Source organism: Caenorhabditis elegans, chromosome III, assembly GCF_000002985.6.
Source record: "Caenorhabditis elegans chromosome III".
NCBI classification, from domain to species: domain Eukaryota; kingdom Metazoa; phylum Nematoda; class Chromadorea; order Rhabditida; family Rhabditidae; genus Caenorhabditis; species Caenorhabditis elegans.
This window is the reverse complement of record NC_003281.10, coordinates 5,617,752-5,635,204: the sequence shown is the minus strand read 5'-3', so window position 1 is coordinate 5,635,204 and position 17,453 is coordinate 5,617,752. Positions and strand designations below refer to the sequence as shown.

Here is a 17,453-nt window from a genome sequence, read left to right as displayed (position 1 = left end):
AGAAAAAATGATTCAAATTTCGAACTTCACAGTTTACACAGCAGTACTTTTCAAATACAAGGAATATTTTCTAAAACCTTTAATACAGATATCTTGTCAGAAAATAGCAAAAAAATAAATTTTATAAACACTAAAATAATTTCCAAGATTTTTTGAGCAATTAGTTTCATTTTGAAAATTAGTTTCTTCGAGCTGAAACTTGTTGCCACACATTTTTCAAAAAGACTCCGCCCATTTATTGGCTAAGGGACTTTCTAGAAGTTTCACCGAACACGGAGGAGCAGGGAAGAGGCTAGAAAAAGTTGGGATAAGGAGGATGAAAACAACAACAAAAAGAACAACAGAAAACAGAAAGAATGGAAAACTGAGAGGAAAAAAAGAGAGGGGAAGAAAAATGGGAGAGTTGTATCCTGACTCTTCAGTGGGGTGCCTGCTGACTGCCATACTGCTGGCCAATTTTTGAAGAAAAAAGAGGGCTTTCTCTCTTCAAAATGTCTCTTTTTTTGGGAAGAGGAAGAATGGGCCAAATGTGACATGGTAATTGGTAGAATTAGCCAGAGAGCACTCGAAAATTGACATTATTCAGAAAAGGTGAACATTTTTGGAAAATTAAAGGTGTATTAAAAACTTTGGATTTGAATCGGAAATTGTCGGTCCATTGTTAAATTTTTATGGAGCAGGTGCCATTTCACGAGCCTGGGAGGCCCAAAAAGTGTAGGACACTTCTGCTGCGTTATCATTATGGAGGTTTTAGCTCCGGGATTGCGGAAGTCAGAGAGTTTGAAGTTTCAAAAAAGGAACAAGATAATTAGTAGAATAGGGAAGAGGAACCTCTTATACTTTTTCTCTTCCTCCCTTCAAAAAGCACACACACATTTTCACGGATCAATGCATTTTCTCCTTCAAACAGATTGACTCAAGGAGATTAGTGGATTCGGGGACAAAGTAGTCAATGTGAAAATAAAATACAACTCAAAAATCGTTGAAATGTGCACTTTTCTATTTATATTCGTCGTCGCTCTCTCCCTCGCTACGTAATCCAGACGACAGGAACTTTAGACAAGTTACCCACTGACTTATAAAAAATATGGAGACATTCATGTGTGCTTGATCTTTTATAAACGGATTGTGACAGGGTTGGCGCACCTATGAAATGCCTACGGATTAGGCAGTCAGAACAACTGGATTTCTAGTAAAAAACTGACAAATAAATTTGGGCCGGCAGGCTAATATCATCAACTTGCAAGATGTCGGGCGCCCCACAACATACTAGATAATGCAGCCGGCATTACATTGGGAACTGTTCTACACAGTAGTCGGATCGGCTGACACTTCGCAGGCCCGAACTGTCTAGTAAAATATCAGCTGCTAGTGGACACAATAAGCGATCAACAATCCGTGTTTGGGTCGGAGCACTGCCTCGTGAGGTGTCGTCTGCTCGATGAACCCCCTGGAAGACGCAGACCATACTTTACAGGTTCACGTTCACAGAATAACCGGGCATCTCACGGGCTCCATTTGGTAAAGTATCTGTTCCCTAACGCGGCTGACACTTTTTGGGTCCATAAAAATTGATATTTTGTGGTGATTTAACGAACCCGAAAGAAGCCAACCACTCCTGAAAATCAACTGATGACTCCTTCGAATATTGATTTTATAAAATCTAGTTTTATTTTAAGTTAACTCAAAGGAATCTTCCCACACATCTCGAGTTATGACGCGAAAATTGATGGAAACAGAATGAACGAGAAAAATGAATTGGAAATTCCATTAAAAACGGCGAGCCAACAATGAAAAATTTGATGAGAAAATTGAAGGGGAATATTCAAGATGACTCTATATATATAGCGAAAATTATGACGAAAATGTCAATTGGAAGTAAAAATGGGGGAAAAATGTTAAGTCCTTAAGAGCTGTCGGCCACTCACAGTGATAACAAAAAAGAGCAGCCGACATCATAAAAGGTTCGCGCATCCAAGAAGTTGTTGCCCATTTTGATCGCGACAGATCTGTACGAGCAGCCGGATTCGTTCAGAATTGCCGTAAGACGTCGGCTGCTTTATTTTGAAAGAAATACAACTTATTTTTCAAACAACTCAATAACAAAAAAGAAATTGGGTTTGTCTCTTGTTGTTGAGCTCAGATAGCCCATCTTGAAAACTGAGATGTCCTCCACCATTTCCTGGTGGTCTAAAGCGACAATCCACGAAACAAAAAGAGAGAGAGAAAGCACGGTGAGTTCGAATTTCGAGACAAGACTGAGCTTTATTTTTTTGCTTGTGCTGACTGGAGCCTCAATCGAATTCGTTCGCACGCTTCTCAATTTGACACACAGACACACACAAAACATCGAATTCTTCTTAGAAGTGTCTCTCTGAAAAGTGGAAGGAGAGGGACAAGACACGCCAAATATGATTGATGTACAAGACGAATAGAGAGAAGGAGCCAAATTGCGTTTACTCACTAAGAATAGATCGGTTCCCTCATGTTATTTTTTGCTGTTGAAGAAGGAGGAGAAGAGAAATTTCAAAAACCGTGAACTTTTGACTTTTAGCATGTGATCCGTCGGGTGTCGGCTGCTGCTGTCAAGAACTGGAAGCAGCCGACATTCTGCGGGCCCAGTAAAGATTGTGTGAGTGGAAAGCTTTTTGGATTAAAAAGCTAACATAAAGAAGGGCTAGGAACAAAAATAGGCGTCGGTTGGCTACTGCCGTACAAGGAAATGTTTTATGTTGAAATAGACGGAAAGTTGATAGTCAATAACAAAATAAGAAGTGAAGGAAACATTCTAACTAGTGGCAGGTGATGAGGCATATCAGCTGTCTAAAAATGGGTATTTCCGGATGAATCTGAAAAAAGAAAAATGTCAATTTTTCGTGAATAGCAAGAAACATTATTTAATTTTAAGTGTAAAAAATGAAGAATAAATAATCAACTGATATACAAAAAAAGATTCTTGTGTGATGTGAACTGCCAATACAAAGTTATCACAGATCAATGAATATAGTGAATGAATGAGAGAATATGGGGATGCCCCATGGGCTGAGGTAAGTTTTTGAGTTAGTTGGATGAGAGTGGGCAACTTGGTTGAGTGAGAGACAATGCAAGAGATCAGAGATTTTGGAAGAGTTTTAGACGACGAAGACATAGAACTTTTAGCGGTTCTTATATTGAACGTCTGTAAGTTGATATATACACCGGTTGTGCTCAAATTGAGATCATTAGGGGACGCGTAAGTAGAGACAAGGTGGTGGGCCAGCGGCGAGGGGCCCGTGAGGTGTCCACCGCTACATATAGACTAGAATAGGAGAGGATGGGAGTATAATCATAATATAAAATAATGTTAGATTTGAATGAATAGTTATGTTGTAAACGTTCCAAACGTCCCTGAAGGCGTTGGTGTCGACGCTCGAGTGTCTGCCCCAGCTTCGTATTCAACTTGCCGTTGAGCATTCATAAGGTCAAGCTCTTCTCTTGAGAATAGCATGTTCGTCGCAATATCGTAGATTTTCTCGACTATCGGGAGATCCGGCAGCTCTTCGGGCTCTGGCTCCGCGTTGTCTGGTTGGAGGATTCCTCCTGAAAAATAATTTTTGTTTATAAAAAAGGAAAAATAGCAGGCGACACTTTACTAGTTACGCCAGGCAAATAAGGTTTTGGAACCCGCAAAACGTCGGTTGCTCGTTGGTTCACGCAGCGGGCACTCTTAAAACATCAGTGAACTCACAAAACATCGGCTGCTAGGGACTAGCCAATCATTTCAGAAAACTGTTACCACAAAACCAATTAATTAGCCGTGAGATGTTTTTTAGCATAGCCATTCGTATCCCATAAGATGTCGGTCGGTCATTTACCAGCATCCTACATTTACCTACACAAACGTATAACTAGTCAGTGAGATGTCGGCTGCTCAAGGTTTAAAGCTATGCTGCATTGAGCATCCGACATCTCCTGGGAAGTCACCTAAAATTTAGAAACTGCTTTTCACAAGCAGCCGACATCTCACGGGTCATGTCAACTATTTATTCGATTCACTGTACACTCACCATTTTCAAGGATCACAGGAATCGGCGGAGGTGGTGGACACGAATCAAAAAACGGATTCGGACTAGGATGTTGTCTCTTGCTGGGTGACGACGCATGATAATGTTGCATTTCTTCGATACCCTCCGGCTTCTCACTTTGTTCAACATCATCAACACCCCGATTCTTCATACTACTTCCACTGTGATACCCCTCCGAACTGTCCGGTGAGCTCATAATATGATTCCATACCCTCGCGAACGCACATCCAGCTGTAATCCGTGCACACGCTTCGGGATCCCACATCTCTTCCGTAACCTTTTTTAGCAGACTCATATATTCATGTTTAATAATCTCATCTCTCCATTGTGGTCGTTCCTTCTTGCTCACCACATAATTTCTCATGAGACCAATTGTGGGATCAAATCCGATGACTTGAAACGGCATTTGGTAGTTTGGTGGCTCGTCGGTTTGGTGCAACTTGGTACGGGATATGACTTCCCACATGACGAGTCCCATCGAATAAACGTCCATCGCTTTGAAAGCAGTTGGCGTGAATTCGGTTGCTCCTTCGAGCATCTCTGGTGACATGTAGCGTTTCGTTCCCACTTGACCCAGCAAATCGCTTTGCTCAATGTCATAGCTGTAGATTCGGGCGAGGCCAAAGTCCGCGATGCATGTGGTCATGTCGCTTTTCACAAGAATGTTCTTCGACTTGATATCTCTGCAAAAAATTGGTTATTGAATTGAATAAGTACAGACATTAGAAACAGTTTGGAGCATACACTAACCAGCGTCGTGCGTCGTTGAAACTCGCTACCTGCTCTTAAAAGGTAACGTAGTGTTACTGGGAGCATTGGTTAGAATCTCTCCGATAGTAAACCGAATATCATAATAACACTTTGTACACAATTTTCCCGCGAAATTTATATTCTGATTATGTTCTAATTAACTCTAGATACTTTAGGTGTTCCAATGTACAAAATTGTTTGAATTTTTATTTTTTTTCTAAACCCTAACTTTTCGAAACTTCAACTGAAAATTGTCATGCGCCTAAAAATTGGTTTTTTTTTTTCAATATTTTACCCTATCATTTTGGACTCTATCGTGTGTATTTCAAAAAATATTTACTGGAAATTGCAGCCGACAACTTGTAGGTCCACGCTACTATTAATTGATCCTGAAAATGTCGGCTGCTCAAGCGCAACTTAGCAACTTCTTCCGATTTTTTCTAGGACCAACCTAGAGTAAAGTTCTGAGCATTAAAACTAGTTGGAGGGCGATCACAAGTCAGATCCATTAAAAATTTTCTAATTATTTTCATTTTCCACTAACCTGTGAATAATTGGCTTCTTTGGGTGTCCAAAGAAGTACGGCCTGTCGTCATGCAAGAATTGAAGCCCATCGATCATTGACATAATAATTCGATTGGCAGATGTAATACTAATTACATTATTCTTGAGTAACTCATAGAGACTAAGTCGCTCATGAAATTCGGTCACAATCCAATACTCATCACCAATTTTCTCGGCGCACACAAATTCGACGATACTTTTATACCACTTCGGGTACTCGTTAAGCTCATCAAAGATTCTTTTCTCCGCCAAAAAGCTCGCTTTTTGGAATTCGTTCAATTTCTTCACCGCAACCAATCGTTTCTCACCACTGTCTGGGGTGTATTGCGCCTTGAAAACTTTTCCAAAACGTCCCTTTGAGATTAACTGCAATAAACGAACAAATGTCATTGAGTGTAAGTGTGACGTCAATCAGCTCATGAAAAGAGCCTTCTGTTGTTTTCAACATTTTTTCTCAAAGATAAAGAAAAAGTAAGGAAAAGCTCAGAGTTCACAAAGTAGTGGACATCAAAAGTTTACACCGTGAGGTCGAACTTCCGAGCAAAATATCAAAAAGACGAACTATTATGAAGACGCGAAATATGTGAATTTTGAAATCAAAGTGCAAATGCGCTCCAATGCCAAATGAAAACGTTCCCCGACACTGTTAAAAAACCATAAATTCAAATGTTTTCAGAATTGTTCGTTGTTTTTAAGTTATGTTAACAATTGTTTTTGATAATTTTTAAAAAATTCATGTAAAGCTGAAAAGTTTCACCAATATGGTTTTTTTTTCAAAATTCAAATGTTGTATTCTAGATTTAGAGAGCATGTTTCAATATAAAATATCAAGCACGACTCTTGCGGTACCTACATACCTGAAAATCAGTGATCGGCAGCTCCTTTGGTGTCTCCACCATTTCAATCATTTCCTCTTCCGGCTCCACGAGAGGCACATTTCCAGCTTCCAGTGCGTCAGTTTTTTCCTGAAAATTTCGAAAATTGATTCGATTTCAAAAAAGACAAAACTCGCCATGTCAAATTTAATTTTCTGCTGCTTTTTTATCTCCTCCTTCTTATTCTGCTGAAATTTCCAACCAACGTATGCCAAGATCAAGAGTGCAATACAAAGGATCACTGACAGTGCGATTATGATGATCCAGTAGAATGGGAACTTGTCTGCAAATTCGCTCCATTGAGAAACTGACAAGAGTGGGGGATGTGTGGTAGAGGGTGTTTAGCACCTAGTTAGTACCCAGCTAGCCCCGAGACGTAGATGCAGACAGTACCTAGAGATTCCAAATCCATGTTGGATGGAGTTGAAGCCCACAGAAGTGCAGAATTATCCGAATCTGAAATTTTATCGGCTCTAAATAGGTGATTTCAAAATGTGTACATGTTTTTATTTGTATGTGTGTGTGTGTGTACAGGCATCTTCCACGGGTGCAAATTATTACGAAAAAGCGTTTGTTTCACTTTGCAACGACACTCCGCTCACTGGAGGGGAGGAGCCAAATAACAGCAGAGTGTCGTTGCGAATCGCCTCTAGAAACAGAAAGAACAAAAGAAAGTTGAAATAAAAAAGTGGTTTACTTGCAAAGCCACAAGAACAAACATAAAATTGCATGAATGGTGTGTGTGTGTATGTGTGAGGGGTAAGAGAAAATTAGGAGACAATCTGGAGAGGTCCACGTGCATTTTTTTCGGAGAAAATTAGGAAAGGGAAGAGAAATTGGGAACAAGGTTTATGACAACTGCAGGCTTTTACAGAGGTGGATTCTTTCAGGTTGAGGGTACACGGGGAAAGGTTGGGAGGAGTATAGCTAAAGTAATGGGAAGTTCTCCATATTTTTCTTAATTTCCGATTGACTTCCACCGGAAATTTGTTCAGCTTTGGCGCAAAATATTGTCTCAGGGCTAGCTGAACTATCTTTCAATGTTTGCCAAGCTCTCTCGAGCTTTCTTCTCAACCTCTGCTCGGTTATCCTTCTCTCTCATTGTCTCAACTTCAAATTTTATCATAAACGCGTCATAAGGTTGTCGCAGTTTGGACGAACGTTTGCTGAGATCCGTAGAGACCATTCAAAATTTTCTAATGGGGTTATTCAAGTAATGTAGCAAAATGCATTTAAATACATTTGTGACGTCACAAATGTATTTAAATACATGTTTTTATCTACTTGAATAAGGTTGTGACGTAATTTTTCTACACTTTTTAATTTTCCGACACTACTTGAATAACCCCATAACCTCTCTCCAACTTTTTTTTTCAACGCTCATAAATTAGTTGAAGATTCGTCGCAGCTTCCGTCTTCCATCTGGCCCGCTCCTCAACTCCTACTCTCGTCTTTCACTTGTCGAAAGCTTGACTCAGATTGATCACACTTCGCGTCACTTTCCCTATTACTGTGGCCGAGCTCAAACCAAACATCGCCAAACTCTCTCGAACTTTCGCCTGAACGCTTCTACATTAGGACATATTGCAATTTGGTGCTTCTCATTTGCTCGCAACGTTTGCCAACTTCCGTCCACTATCTCCCTACACTCGTCGTTAGTTTGCCACATTTTTGTCTAACTTCCTGGGAATTTTCTCGAATGTGCTCCAACTCTGTCGTATTTTAGTTGATGGGAGGCAACCTCCGTATGATGAACCGTATTTCGAAAAAATAACTAGGCACAGACACGCGTGGTTGTTCAACTTTCGTGAAAATTCTGCTAACTTAAAGCTAAATGTTTCACAGAAAACCTCTCATTTCAATGCCAACAATTTCTCCCTAGCCTCTAGCCCCAACGCTCACCCGAAAGAAGGTTATTTAAACAGAAAGTGGGACAGAAAGAAGGTAAAAAAGGTAAAAAGAAGGAGGTGATATATATGTATATTCACAAAAACAGAATCATTGCGTGTTGCTCTAGTATACTAAGAATGGGGTTAAACATGGGATATAGTGCTCTCTTAATATAATGTGCTCACTGACCCTTCTTCAATGACGGGTTGACCATCTCGATGAGATCCGGCATGTTGCAATTGTTGGTCGAACAGCAGCACATTCCAATTCCGCCGCGAAATGATCGTCCTTGGCGACACTGAAATTCCAGTTTTATGAGGTGCTCCGAATGCTGAAATATAACTTACGGAGCTTTCGTTCTCGCAGTTCATCGAGTCCGCGTGCTGATACGGCATACATCCCAGACTTTTGTATTGCGGTTTATCAACTTTCAGGTATGGTTCTGTAGAGTTTATCTGGAAATTTTAAGATTTTTGATGTTTATAATATGGATGCATATATCTATTATTATCCCCTTTACTCAATTAATCATCTTTTGAAACATGGGCAGCTAAATCCGGATTAGTTGGTTTGCACATTTTTAATGGATTCGATCAAAATTGGATTGATAAACTCAACAACTTTTAAGTTTGGTTTGAAGAGCTTTGTAGCAAAGGAATAATAAAGCCTTGATCATTAACTTTTTCCGCAGTATTTTTTTCAATTTGAATCAAGTTCCACGTTTAAATCCTATGTCGCTCAGTAAATTTTCAAAGTCGTCTTCAAAAAGGCCAAAACCTTGCTCATATGTATTTGTTTTCGATAAAACTAATGCAATTCTGATTTTAATTTTGATATTCAAATTCCATCCTACAAAACTATCAAAAATCACGAGTCATGTCACCCCAATTTGTTCCAGCTGACAAAGTCATAAGCCAGAATGGAAAAAAAAATGCAAAAGATACAAATACTTCCGCGGATGAAGAGGAAGAAGATGTCACTCATGAATAACAAATGAAACAATATATATAAAGGGCCCCCGTCATGTGACACAGTTCGGTCTGGGGGTGGCCGCCAAAAACCTCTTCCACACTAACCTCTTGCGTGGGCAGCCCAAATACGGCCAAGCATCCGACGGCTTTCAGATGAGCTTCACTGTAACACGTCTTCTTTGTGATTTCACAATCGCCACTCTTTTCGCATTCCATCTCGTCGTAGTACTGCAAAATTTTAAAGTTTAACGTTTTTACTACTGCTTTAATTTTGGGGAAGAGAGCCTATAATTATGGAATAGTGATAACACTTGAAAAACAAAAGGAGTTGTAGTTATTGTAGCTTGCGGGTTTGAACTTATCCCTTTTAGAATATCTTGGTACTTTAAAGTAACTATAGTTAATTGAAACAAGGATCAGTGGAATGTGGGTGGATTGGCTCTGCGACCTCTACAAGGGGAACAGGGCTCACTGGAATTAAAGTGTATTTGATCCAGTAATTTTTAAACAAACGGGAGAGTCACTGATTTCTGATCCCCAAAACGTCAACACTATCTAATGAGCCTAAATTCCATCAAATTGATCCAAAAACTTACTACACATTCAATCGAAATCACTTCATCCTCCTCATTGTCCATTCTCCTTAACGTGGGCTTCGCTGGTGCCGAGACCTTAATAGTGCCAGTTCCATTTGACTGTGCTACTTTGCTGACTAGGGTGTTAGCCCACTGAAAGATGGTTAAACCAAGGAGATAGAATAAAATAAAGAAGTTTACGACAAAAACACATTTTCTCAAAAAATGCTCACCTCTTTCTCGGCGGCTTCCGATTCGATTCGGTCCTGACGATCGTCTTCCGTGACTGCAACAGGAACCGGTGTGGCAATTAAAAAGAGTGGAAGGCAAATGAGCACAAGTGCCTTGAGACGTACTGTCCCTTTCTGATTCATCTGAAAATTGAAGGTAGTTGAATTATTGTAACGTTTTTTTTAAAGTTGAGGAGTAAAATAAATAAATAATTAAGATCAAATGTTTTATTGAGAAAAATAGATGCAAACTTATTTAAATAAAAAAAATAGGTCAACAAATTCAACTTGAGAAAAAATAAATAAAATTTCAAAAATTCGAAAATTCGAAAATTTCGATAAAATTAAATAAAATTGCCAGCTTTGCTAAAATTTCCAGCTAAAATTTTAAAAATTTAGTTTTGATGAAAATTAAATTTCTTAATTTCAAATAAAAGCAATCGAAATTTCGGATAAAAAAATTTCGAATTTCGACATTCGAAATTTCCAATTTTTTTAACAAAAAACTTTTCATTTTTTTAAAATAAAATGTTTGAATTTTACTTCGATGCACCATGAGAGTTCAAAACTTTCAACTAAAAAATGTCAACCAAATTTTTCAAAAATTCCGTAAAAATAGGAATAAATTGCACAATCTCCATCAAACGAAAGATGTGAAAAGTGTTAAGGAAGCACAAAAAGTTTGCAAAAAAAATGAAGTGAGAAGCACACATCAGAAATGAAGAGAGAAAAGAGAAAAAGAACGAGGAAACAGCAAAGATTGGTACACTCTTATCACTTTTACAAACTCTACTCTCTACTTTTTGTTTCAAATAAAAAAAGGTTTTCATTCAATGTTCTCTAATAAACAACAACAAAAAATCAAATGACGTGACAATCTGACCTACAAGAACCTTACAAGAGGGGCTCGCTGTCCTCTTGTGCTCTTTTTCTCATCGGAGGGGGCTAAAGTTGGGCGGGGCCCAAACAGAATGAAGGCGGGATCTTCCGGGGTCTATAGAACGGGAACTTTGAGAAAAATATAGTATCGATGAACACCTGCACCTTATAGGAAATGGGCGAAGTTCGGACTAACTGGACTTTCCATATTTCGGTTCCCAAAATACACTAGCAATTCGAGGAAAAATTAAATAATGTGCTATACACATGTAATGTAACCAAAAAAAGTTTCTCAGGATTATATTTCGTGCGTGGTACCAGGAAAACGTATGTTTTTTTCAGCAGAACGGAATTGGAGTAGGCGTGGGCTCGGCTAAAAGTCTAAAATGAGATTTAGGCTTGGGCTTAGGCTTAGGTGTTCGTCCAAGTTTGGGCTAGATGTCGGGCGCTAAGTTTCAATAAGTTTTCTGTAAAACGTACGAAAATAGAAAGTACCACTCAACGTCATCCTTTCCTTCTTCTTATTCAAAAACATGTCACCATTCGTTATTTCAGGTGAATTTATACTTTTCCTCCTGCCTCAAGCCTCCCCGTCACATTGAATCAAGCGACTTAAGTGGGAGAAGAGAATGTCAAAACGAATATTTTTTGAACATTTTTCATATATTTTTTGTGTTTACCTTGACAACAACAAAGCACTCGCTTTTTTCTGGGTATTATTCACTCGTTCTATTTTTGCAGCAAAAGCCGAAAAAGAAAAGGGGGAAAAAGAGCGTGAAACTCGGCGAAATTCACATGTGACCACGGTGGGTTTGTTGTTGTTGCAGAAGAAGGAGGAGAGGGTAGCAGCAGGCGTGTAAGACCAAAGCTCTCTTATGTTAGATGAAGAAGAAGAAGAAGGAAAAGAGCAAAATAGTAGGAACCTGAAGGCCTCGGAATACCTGAAGGAACCATCGAGTTCAAAGTAAGAGGTCGAAGAACAAGCAATATTGCTCACGATGAGTACACGACGGTTTTGAAAATTATATGAAAAGAGATAATTGTCAAGAAAAAAAATAAATTATTCGAATTTCAATTATTAAAAAATACATACTACCTAATTCGGCGGGAACTAAACTTATGTTTACTTTTTCAAATTTTTCCGTATAACTAGATCAAATTCAAAACATTAGTTCAAGTACTCCTCGTGAACAACCTGTATTTATTTTTCCAAATAATCATTTTTTATTATTTTCTTCCATGAGAACATTTAAAATTGTAACATAAATCTTGTAGCATTTTAACTTATTTTTCGCAACTTTTTTTTTCATTTTCAAAACAGGAAATGTCGCAAAAATTATGGGGTTAGCTACCTATAAGAAGAAAATAAACTTGATGTTGATGATGGGTCGAAAGTATAAAAATTTTAAAAACAGTTTTAAATCTTCAAAAAAATCAATATAAAAGACCTCCATGAAAAGGTCCAATCGTGTGAGAAAACGTTAAATTGCAGCAAAAAAGTGTGGTTTCGCTGTCGGTTCGAGGTTAAACATTAGTGAAAAAAAGGACACAACTTGTTTGCTTTAGTTCTTCTCATTTGAAAAAGAGAAAAGAGAGATAGTAGTGAGAGAAAGAGAGACAAAACAAAAAAGATTGGGTACTTATCATCAGTTATTCAGTGAATTAATATTATTCATGGTCAGTGGGAATAAAAGTTTAAGATTTTATATGAATTTTGCGATTATAAATATCAAAAAATATTAACTATGAAGTGATATAACTCAGAATTGGCAAAAAAAAATAGCACAATCATTGCTCAAATATGTTCAGCACAAACTTTCCTACAATTTGTCAATTGACATTATTTTTCCTAACTCTTACGGAAATACCTCGACAGCAAAGTACTCCGAAGTTGCAAACAACTTCACTAGAACTTTGACTACAAAACACAAACCGTGAAGAACACTTCCGAAAATAATTTATTTGGGAAAATGATGGTCATTACCAGCCCGCCCACGACGCACTCCAAATAGGTCAAACGATTTGCAGGGAGGGTTGAAAAAATGTTGAAAAAGTCACATATAACTTTTTTTGCAGGACACTCAGGGGGAGATGTTTTAAGTGGTCAGAACTTGAACAGTAGATCAGAAATTAGCGGAAAGTGAACATGGATACTAAACATACAATTTTCTGGAATTTCCATAATTGCCAAGAACATTGAGAGTTATCAAGGAATGTTAAAGGGAACCGCATAGAAGCTAGAATGTATCATTTCTCTATTCTCTCCAAAAAAAGAAAGAATGGTAAAATTTACTTAAAAATTCAATTAACAAAATATTTGTCAAAACGTTTGCTATATCTTGTAAGTTGGCAACCCTTTTCAGGCGTGCAAGAGAAAAAAGATAACGAAGCTAAATGTTTGACATTACTAAAACTGTTAGAAAAAAAGATAGAAAAATTGAACGAAAGATGAAAAAGTGTAAAGCAGGAAGAAGGTGAGTTTGCAGATTTTTGACAATCAGAAAAAGTTTCAAAGTTGCAAATTATGACAAATTGGAGCTTTCAGCTTGAGGAGAAAAAGAATGAGGTTGTCAGGGAGATACACTTCTAGTATTTAGTTATTCTCGGCAATGTTTCGGCAACCGCCATTAGATGCTAAAATTGCCCAAATAGCTCTATCGCAAATACCATTATTGCCGATTGCCTACTTGAAAGAAGAAAGTAGGTCGACAACTTTTCTGCAACTGGCGAGCTCAAAAAAAGGTACACCCGGGAAGCAGTATTCACCCAACGGAAATTAGAAGAGCAAAAAGAGAGAGGAAGAGAAAAAGACGGTGAGGTGGAACCTGGGTGCCTCATTTTCCCGCGCAATCATTTAGTCGATGTGCCCGGGCATTGTGAGCCGTGTGTTCGGGTCGTCAACTGGGAAGAGACGATAGAGAGTACACGAAATGAAGAGACGATGGACTTGCATTTGTCTACATGTCTGCGTTTCAGGCCTCTTTCGTACGCCTAACTTTCTCTATTCGGCCGCCCGTGTCTCTTCTTCCTCTCCACAACAACCACGCGTTCGATTTGTTGAGAGAATAATTTCAGCGCTCTTTCTGTCTTTTTCTTTTTTTCTCTCTATCTCTCTTTCTTCCTCATACACTGCATTTTTTATGAATTGGAAAGAGGATATTGGGAGAGAAGATGATTATGAGGAAGGAAAGAATAACACGAGATTATGCTGCATAAATCGGTGGTTTGGGGAGCAAATTTTTAGTGATAAGCAATAATTTTGCTGATAGTGAGAATTTCCATTTTTCTGCCAAGCAGCCTCTAATAAATGCCGAGTGTGCAGACTTCGGCAACTGCCAGAATTTCTAATTTGGGAGTGTTGAAAGTAGTAAAAGCAGTTTTCTACGTGCCTACCTACGTGCCTACCCAAACATGTAGGCATGAGAGATTGTTCGCTTTGATGCAGGCAGGCAAGTATTCTTTGCGTTTGCCTCAAGCCTTGCCTGAGCCTGCTTGCCTGCTTGCCTACGTAACCTACGTACCGCACATTTATATGTCTACATGTACAAAATTAGTTCAAAAAGTTAGAAAAATGTCCTTACCAACCTTGCCCCACCTCCTTACATCTGAACTTTGGCCGATTTTATCTCTGCCACTAGGATACTTATTCAAATATTGTCAACTCCAGGAAATTTATGATGAGCATTTCGTGAACTTATAATTTTCGATAGCTGTTGTCGCCAAGGAAATTTAAGTTCTTAAAAAATTATTTACATTCAAAATAGAATTTGGCCTCATAGGTAGGTAGGTATGTCTTATTTAACTGTTCATAATTTCGACAAAGCGGAAGTGTTTATCCTAATTTAGGCTCATAAAAACTACCCTAAAGATACTTTGAATTACAATAAAGCGTACTTGCTAGCCCATAACAGAAAGAAGATAAAAATGAAAAATGACCCAAGGAAATGAGAATGAAAATAAAAATAAAGAAAAGGTAGAAGTAGAGAAAGGAAAATGAAATGATCTAGGCAGAAAAGGGTATAAGACGCCCTCCGCCTTCAAGGTCGCTTTTGAAATGCATTTCTTGGGTGGTAATCAAAAGGATCTCCGAAAGAAAGATCATTACTAGAAACAAGCGAAAAACGAGATGACCAGCGAAATCCCGGGGAAGTGAATAATATGTTCCTATTTTTTATTGTAAAAAACTCACAAAATTAAGAATTTTGCTTTAAAAAATAGCGGCTTATATAAATATCAAATTCCTGCAGGTCTCGATGTTTGAAGTAAAACTCTAAAAGCCGATTTTCCTAACTCTGAACATTCGGCAACTTTCACAAATTTCTTGGCACTTTCAGTATTTCTCATTACTCAATGGTGTGTGTAGGGGTACGTGATAAAACGAATAGGTTAAGCATCAATGCTATTTGGTAAACAAGTGAAGAGAGAAGGATCAGATCAGAAGATCGGAAAGGCCCCCGTTGTGGGGAGGAGAAGGAGAACGTAATTGATAACAAAAAGTGCGTAGCAATTTTGAGAAATCGGAACGTGACGAAGGAAAGGGATATTTTTGATTTCTCAGTTCAACTCGATAGGAGAAAATCACTGAAAATTTGAAACAATGTGAAAATTTATGCAAAGAAGGGGAAGTACTACTGTTAGGATGTACTGTTGGTATCAACATAAAAACGTTTGCCTGCCTCATGCCTACACACTTACCTTTTGTCAACGTTAGATGAAAACTATGGGATCACAACCGTAAGAAAAACGCATAGGTAGAAGTACTGTAGGTAACCAAAAGCGGAAATTTAATAACCGTGTCTTTTCAAATAATTTACTTATTCAAAAAGGATAATGAATTTTCATAATTTTAAAGTTTCATTTTTGGAGCTTCCGATTATTTCATGCATCTACGTGGCTACTACAGTATCTCCGCATTGACCAAAATTGACCTAAAATTTTCCCAGGTGTCATCAAAACAAATAGGCAATAATTCATCGGGTGCACCTAACACAATAGTAGTTTATCTTTGTGTTGTGGTGTTTGTTCCATCTAGTGCTCAGAACACACATAGAGCTCACTCTTCTCGTATTCCAAAGTTTGAAACAAAATCATTGGAGCCGGTGTAAAATTGAGAGTTCACTCTTTTCCCTCACAGGTGTGGGCTTTACACAAGAAAAAGTTTGTTAAGAATTTGATACTCTTTTGTGTGAAAAAAGTGTATCATTAAATTTTGCTTTTAAAATATAGTTACTGTGCAAGTTAAGATATTTTACCGATGGGTAGCTTGAGCAGAGTGCGTTTATCAAGGCGCGAGAAAATAATAGAAGTACAGTGTACGATTAACCAACACCAGATCTACTTTTAACGTTGGTTATCATTACTGTAAACCTGTGAAATGCACGGGTAACTGTAAAAGTTGTAACTTTATCGACAGTTTCTTGATCTTATGGCTAAAACGTTTTAAAATCTGCATTGCTTTTTGGCACAGCAAAAAATTAATTCTATGATATTTCAGTTTTCGGTTTCTTTTTTAAAAAATTTCAAATTCATAAATGAGAAATAGTTTTTTTAAGAAAAACCCTGTCCTTATTTTTGAGTTATAATATTGACCTAATAATAATGTTTTTAATTCTAAATTTTCAACTATTTACCTTTTTACCAGACAAAAAGAACAAAGTTCCTACATCGAAAATTATAAAAAACCAAATCAGAATCTTTACTCGTGACTAGAATTAATTTTTTTCTTGTTTTGAAAAATAAAAATGTACATATTCCTCTAGATTCATTCATTAATCCTTTGTGTCCCTCAAGAGACTCTAATTCTCTAAAAAGTGCAGAGTTTCAAACACGGAACTATTTTTTAGTTCCAATCTGAGTAATTACTTACTTTTTTCCAAAATATGCTCTTATCATAGTTCACTCGATTTCAAATACAGCTGGAAATTGGCTCCAGAATTTGGAAAAATAGAACCACTTTGAGCAAAAGAGTTCAATAGAATTTGAACTGCTGTTCAAATATTGTAGGAAAAATTGGAAAGAAAATTGAACAATAATTGAGGAAACTTTTGAAACAGCTGGTTAAATTTTGAATTTTCGTTTTAAAAGAAACACACATAGTTTTTTGGTCAAATATAGGGGGGGGGGGGTTTTAGCCAAAAATTACCAAATTTTGAAAAAAAAACTGGTCTCAAATAAATTCCATTAAGTTCAACAAACGATTGGCTGTAGGTAGATTGACACGAGTATTCAAAAGTATCCAGATTACATTCATTGTTTCATTACAAATCAGTAGCATATTATACCGCTTCCAAATATCTTACCAATATCCATAATTGCCATCTAATATTGTGTCACTTGACTTTCCTCGTGTTCACCATACCATATTATCGGTTAACTGAGAGAGAGCCATATGGGAATCCTTGTCGCCATGATCGTACCAAATTTATAACAAAAAAACAGACAGGTGTCATGTCTACAGATTGACTAATTGTTTTCTTGACAGGTATTCTCTCGAACCTGAAGATGGGAACGTAATTGGTTTGAACCTGGCACTATGGAGTGCAAATAAATAATTTCAAAATTTCGAAAATTTTGCAGATTTTTCACTTTGGAGCATCCTATTTTGGCTTAAAACTTCAGGAATTTCAATGCATTTTTTAGGGTCTGTATTTCGTAG

General features: G+C 37.7%; 1 protein-coding gene and 3 non-coding genes across 8 annotated transcripts; 1 reads left to right on the top strand and 3 right to left on the bottom strand.

Moving 5' to 3' along the window:
- Positions 1-2,882: 2,882 nt before the first annotated feature.
- On the bottom strand, positions 2,883-10,070 carry daf-4 (the record flags this gene model as incomplete). Of its 5 annotated transcripts, none has more annotated exons than NM_065810.8 (11): positions 2,883-3,579; positions 4,047-4,747; positions 5,359-5,744; positions 6,236-6,343; positions 6,391-6,536; positions 6,647-6,709; positions 8,333-8,441; positions 8,491-8,598; positions 9,220-9,342; positions 9,711-9,842; positions 9,923-10,063. In NM_065810.8, the coding sequence occupies 11 exons, from the start codon at positions 10,061-10,063 to the stop codon at positions 3,362-3,364; spliced, it is 2,235 nt and encodes a 744-aa protein (NP_498211.1). The 5 variants fall into 5 exon arrangements, with proteins under 5 accessions (NP_498211.1, NP_001309588.1, NP_001379620.1 ...); NM_001392102.1 differs by having other exon boundaries at positions 2,898-3,579; positions 9,711-9,785; positions 9,923-10,069; NM_001322590.4 differs by lacking the exon at positions 6,647-6,709 and having other exon boundaries at positions 9,923-10,070.
- Positions 6,999-8,261, bottom strand: C05D2.11. The gene has a single exon (NR_002635.1). It is a non-coding gene; the product is annotated as an Unclassified non-coding RNA C05D2.11 (non-coding RNA).
- A 3,576-nt stretch (positions 10,071-13,646) lies between the features above and the next one.
- Positions 13,647-13,695, bottom strand: C05D2.13. The gene has a single exon (NR_052322.1). It is a non-coding gene; the product is annotated as an Unclassified non-coding RNA C05D2.13 (non-coding RNA).
- On the top strand, positions 13,647-13,695 carry C05D2.12. Its single transcript, NR_052323.1, has one exon. It is a non-coding gene; the product is annotated as an Unclassified non-coding RNA C05D2.12 (non-coding RNA).
- Positions 13,696-17,453: the final 3,758 nt, after the last annotated feature.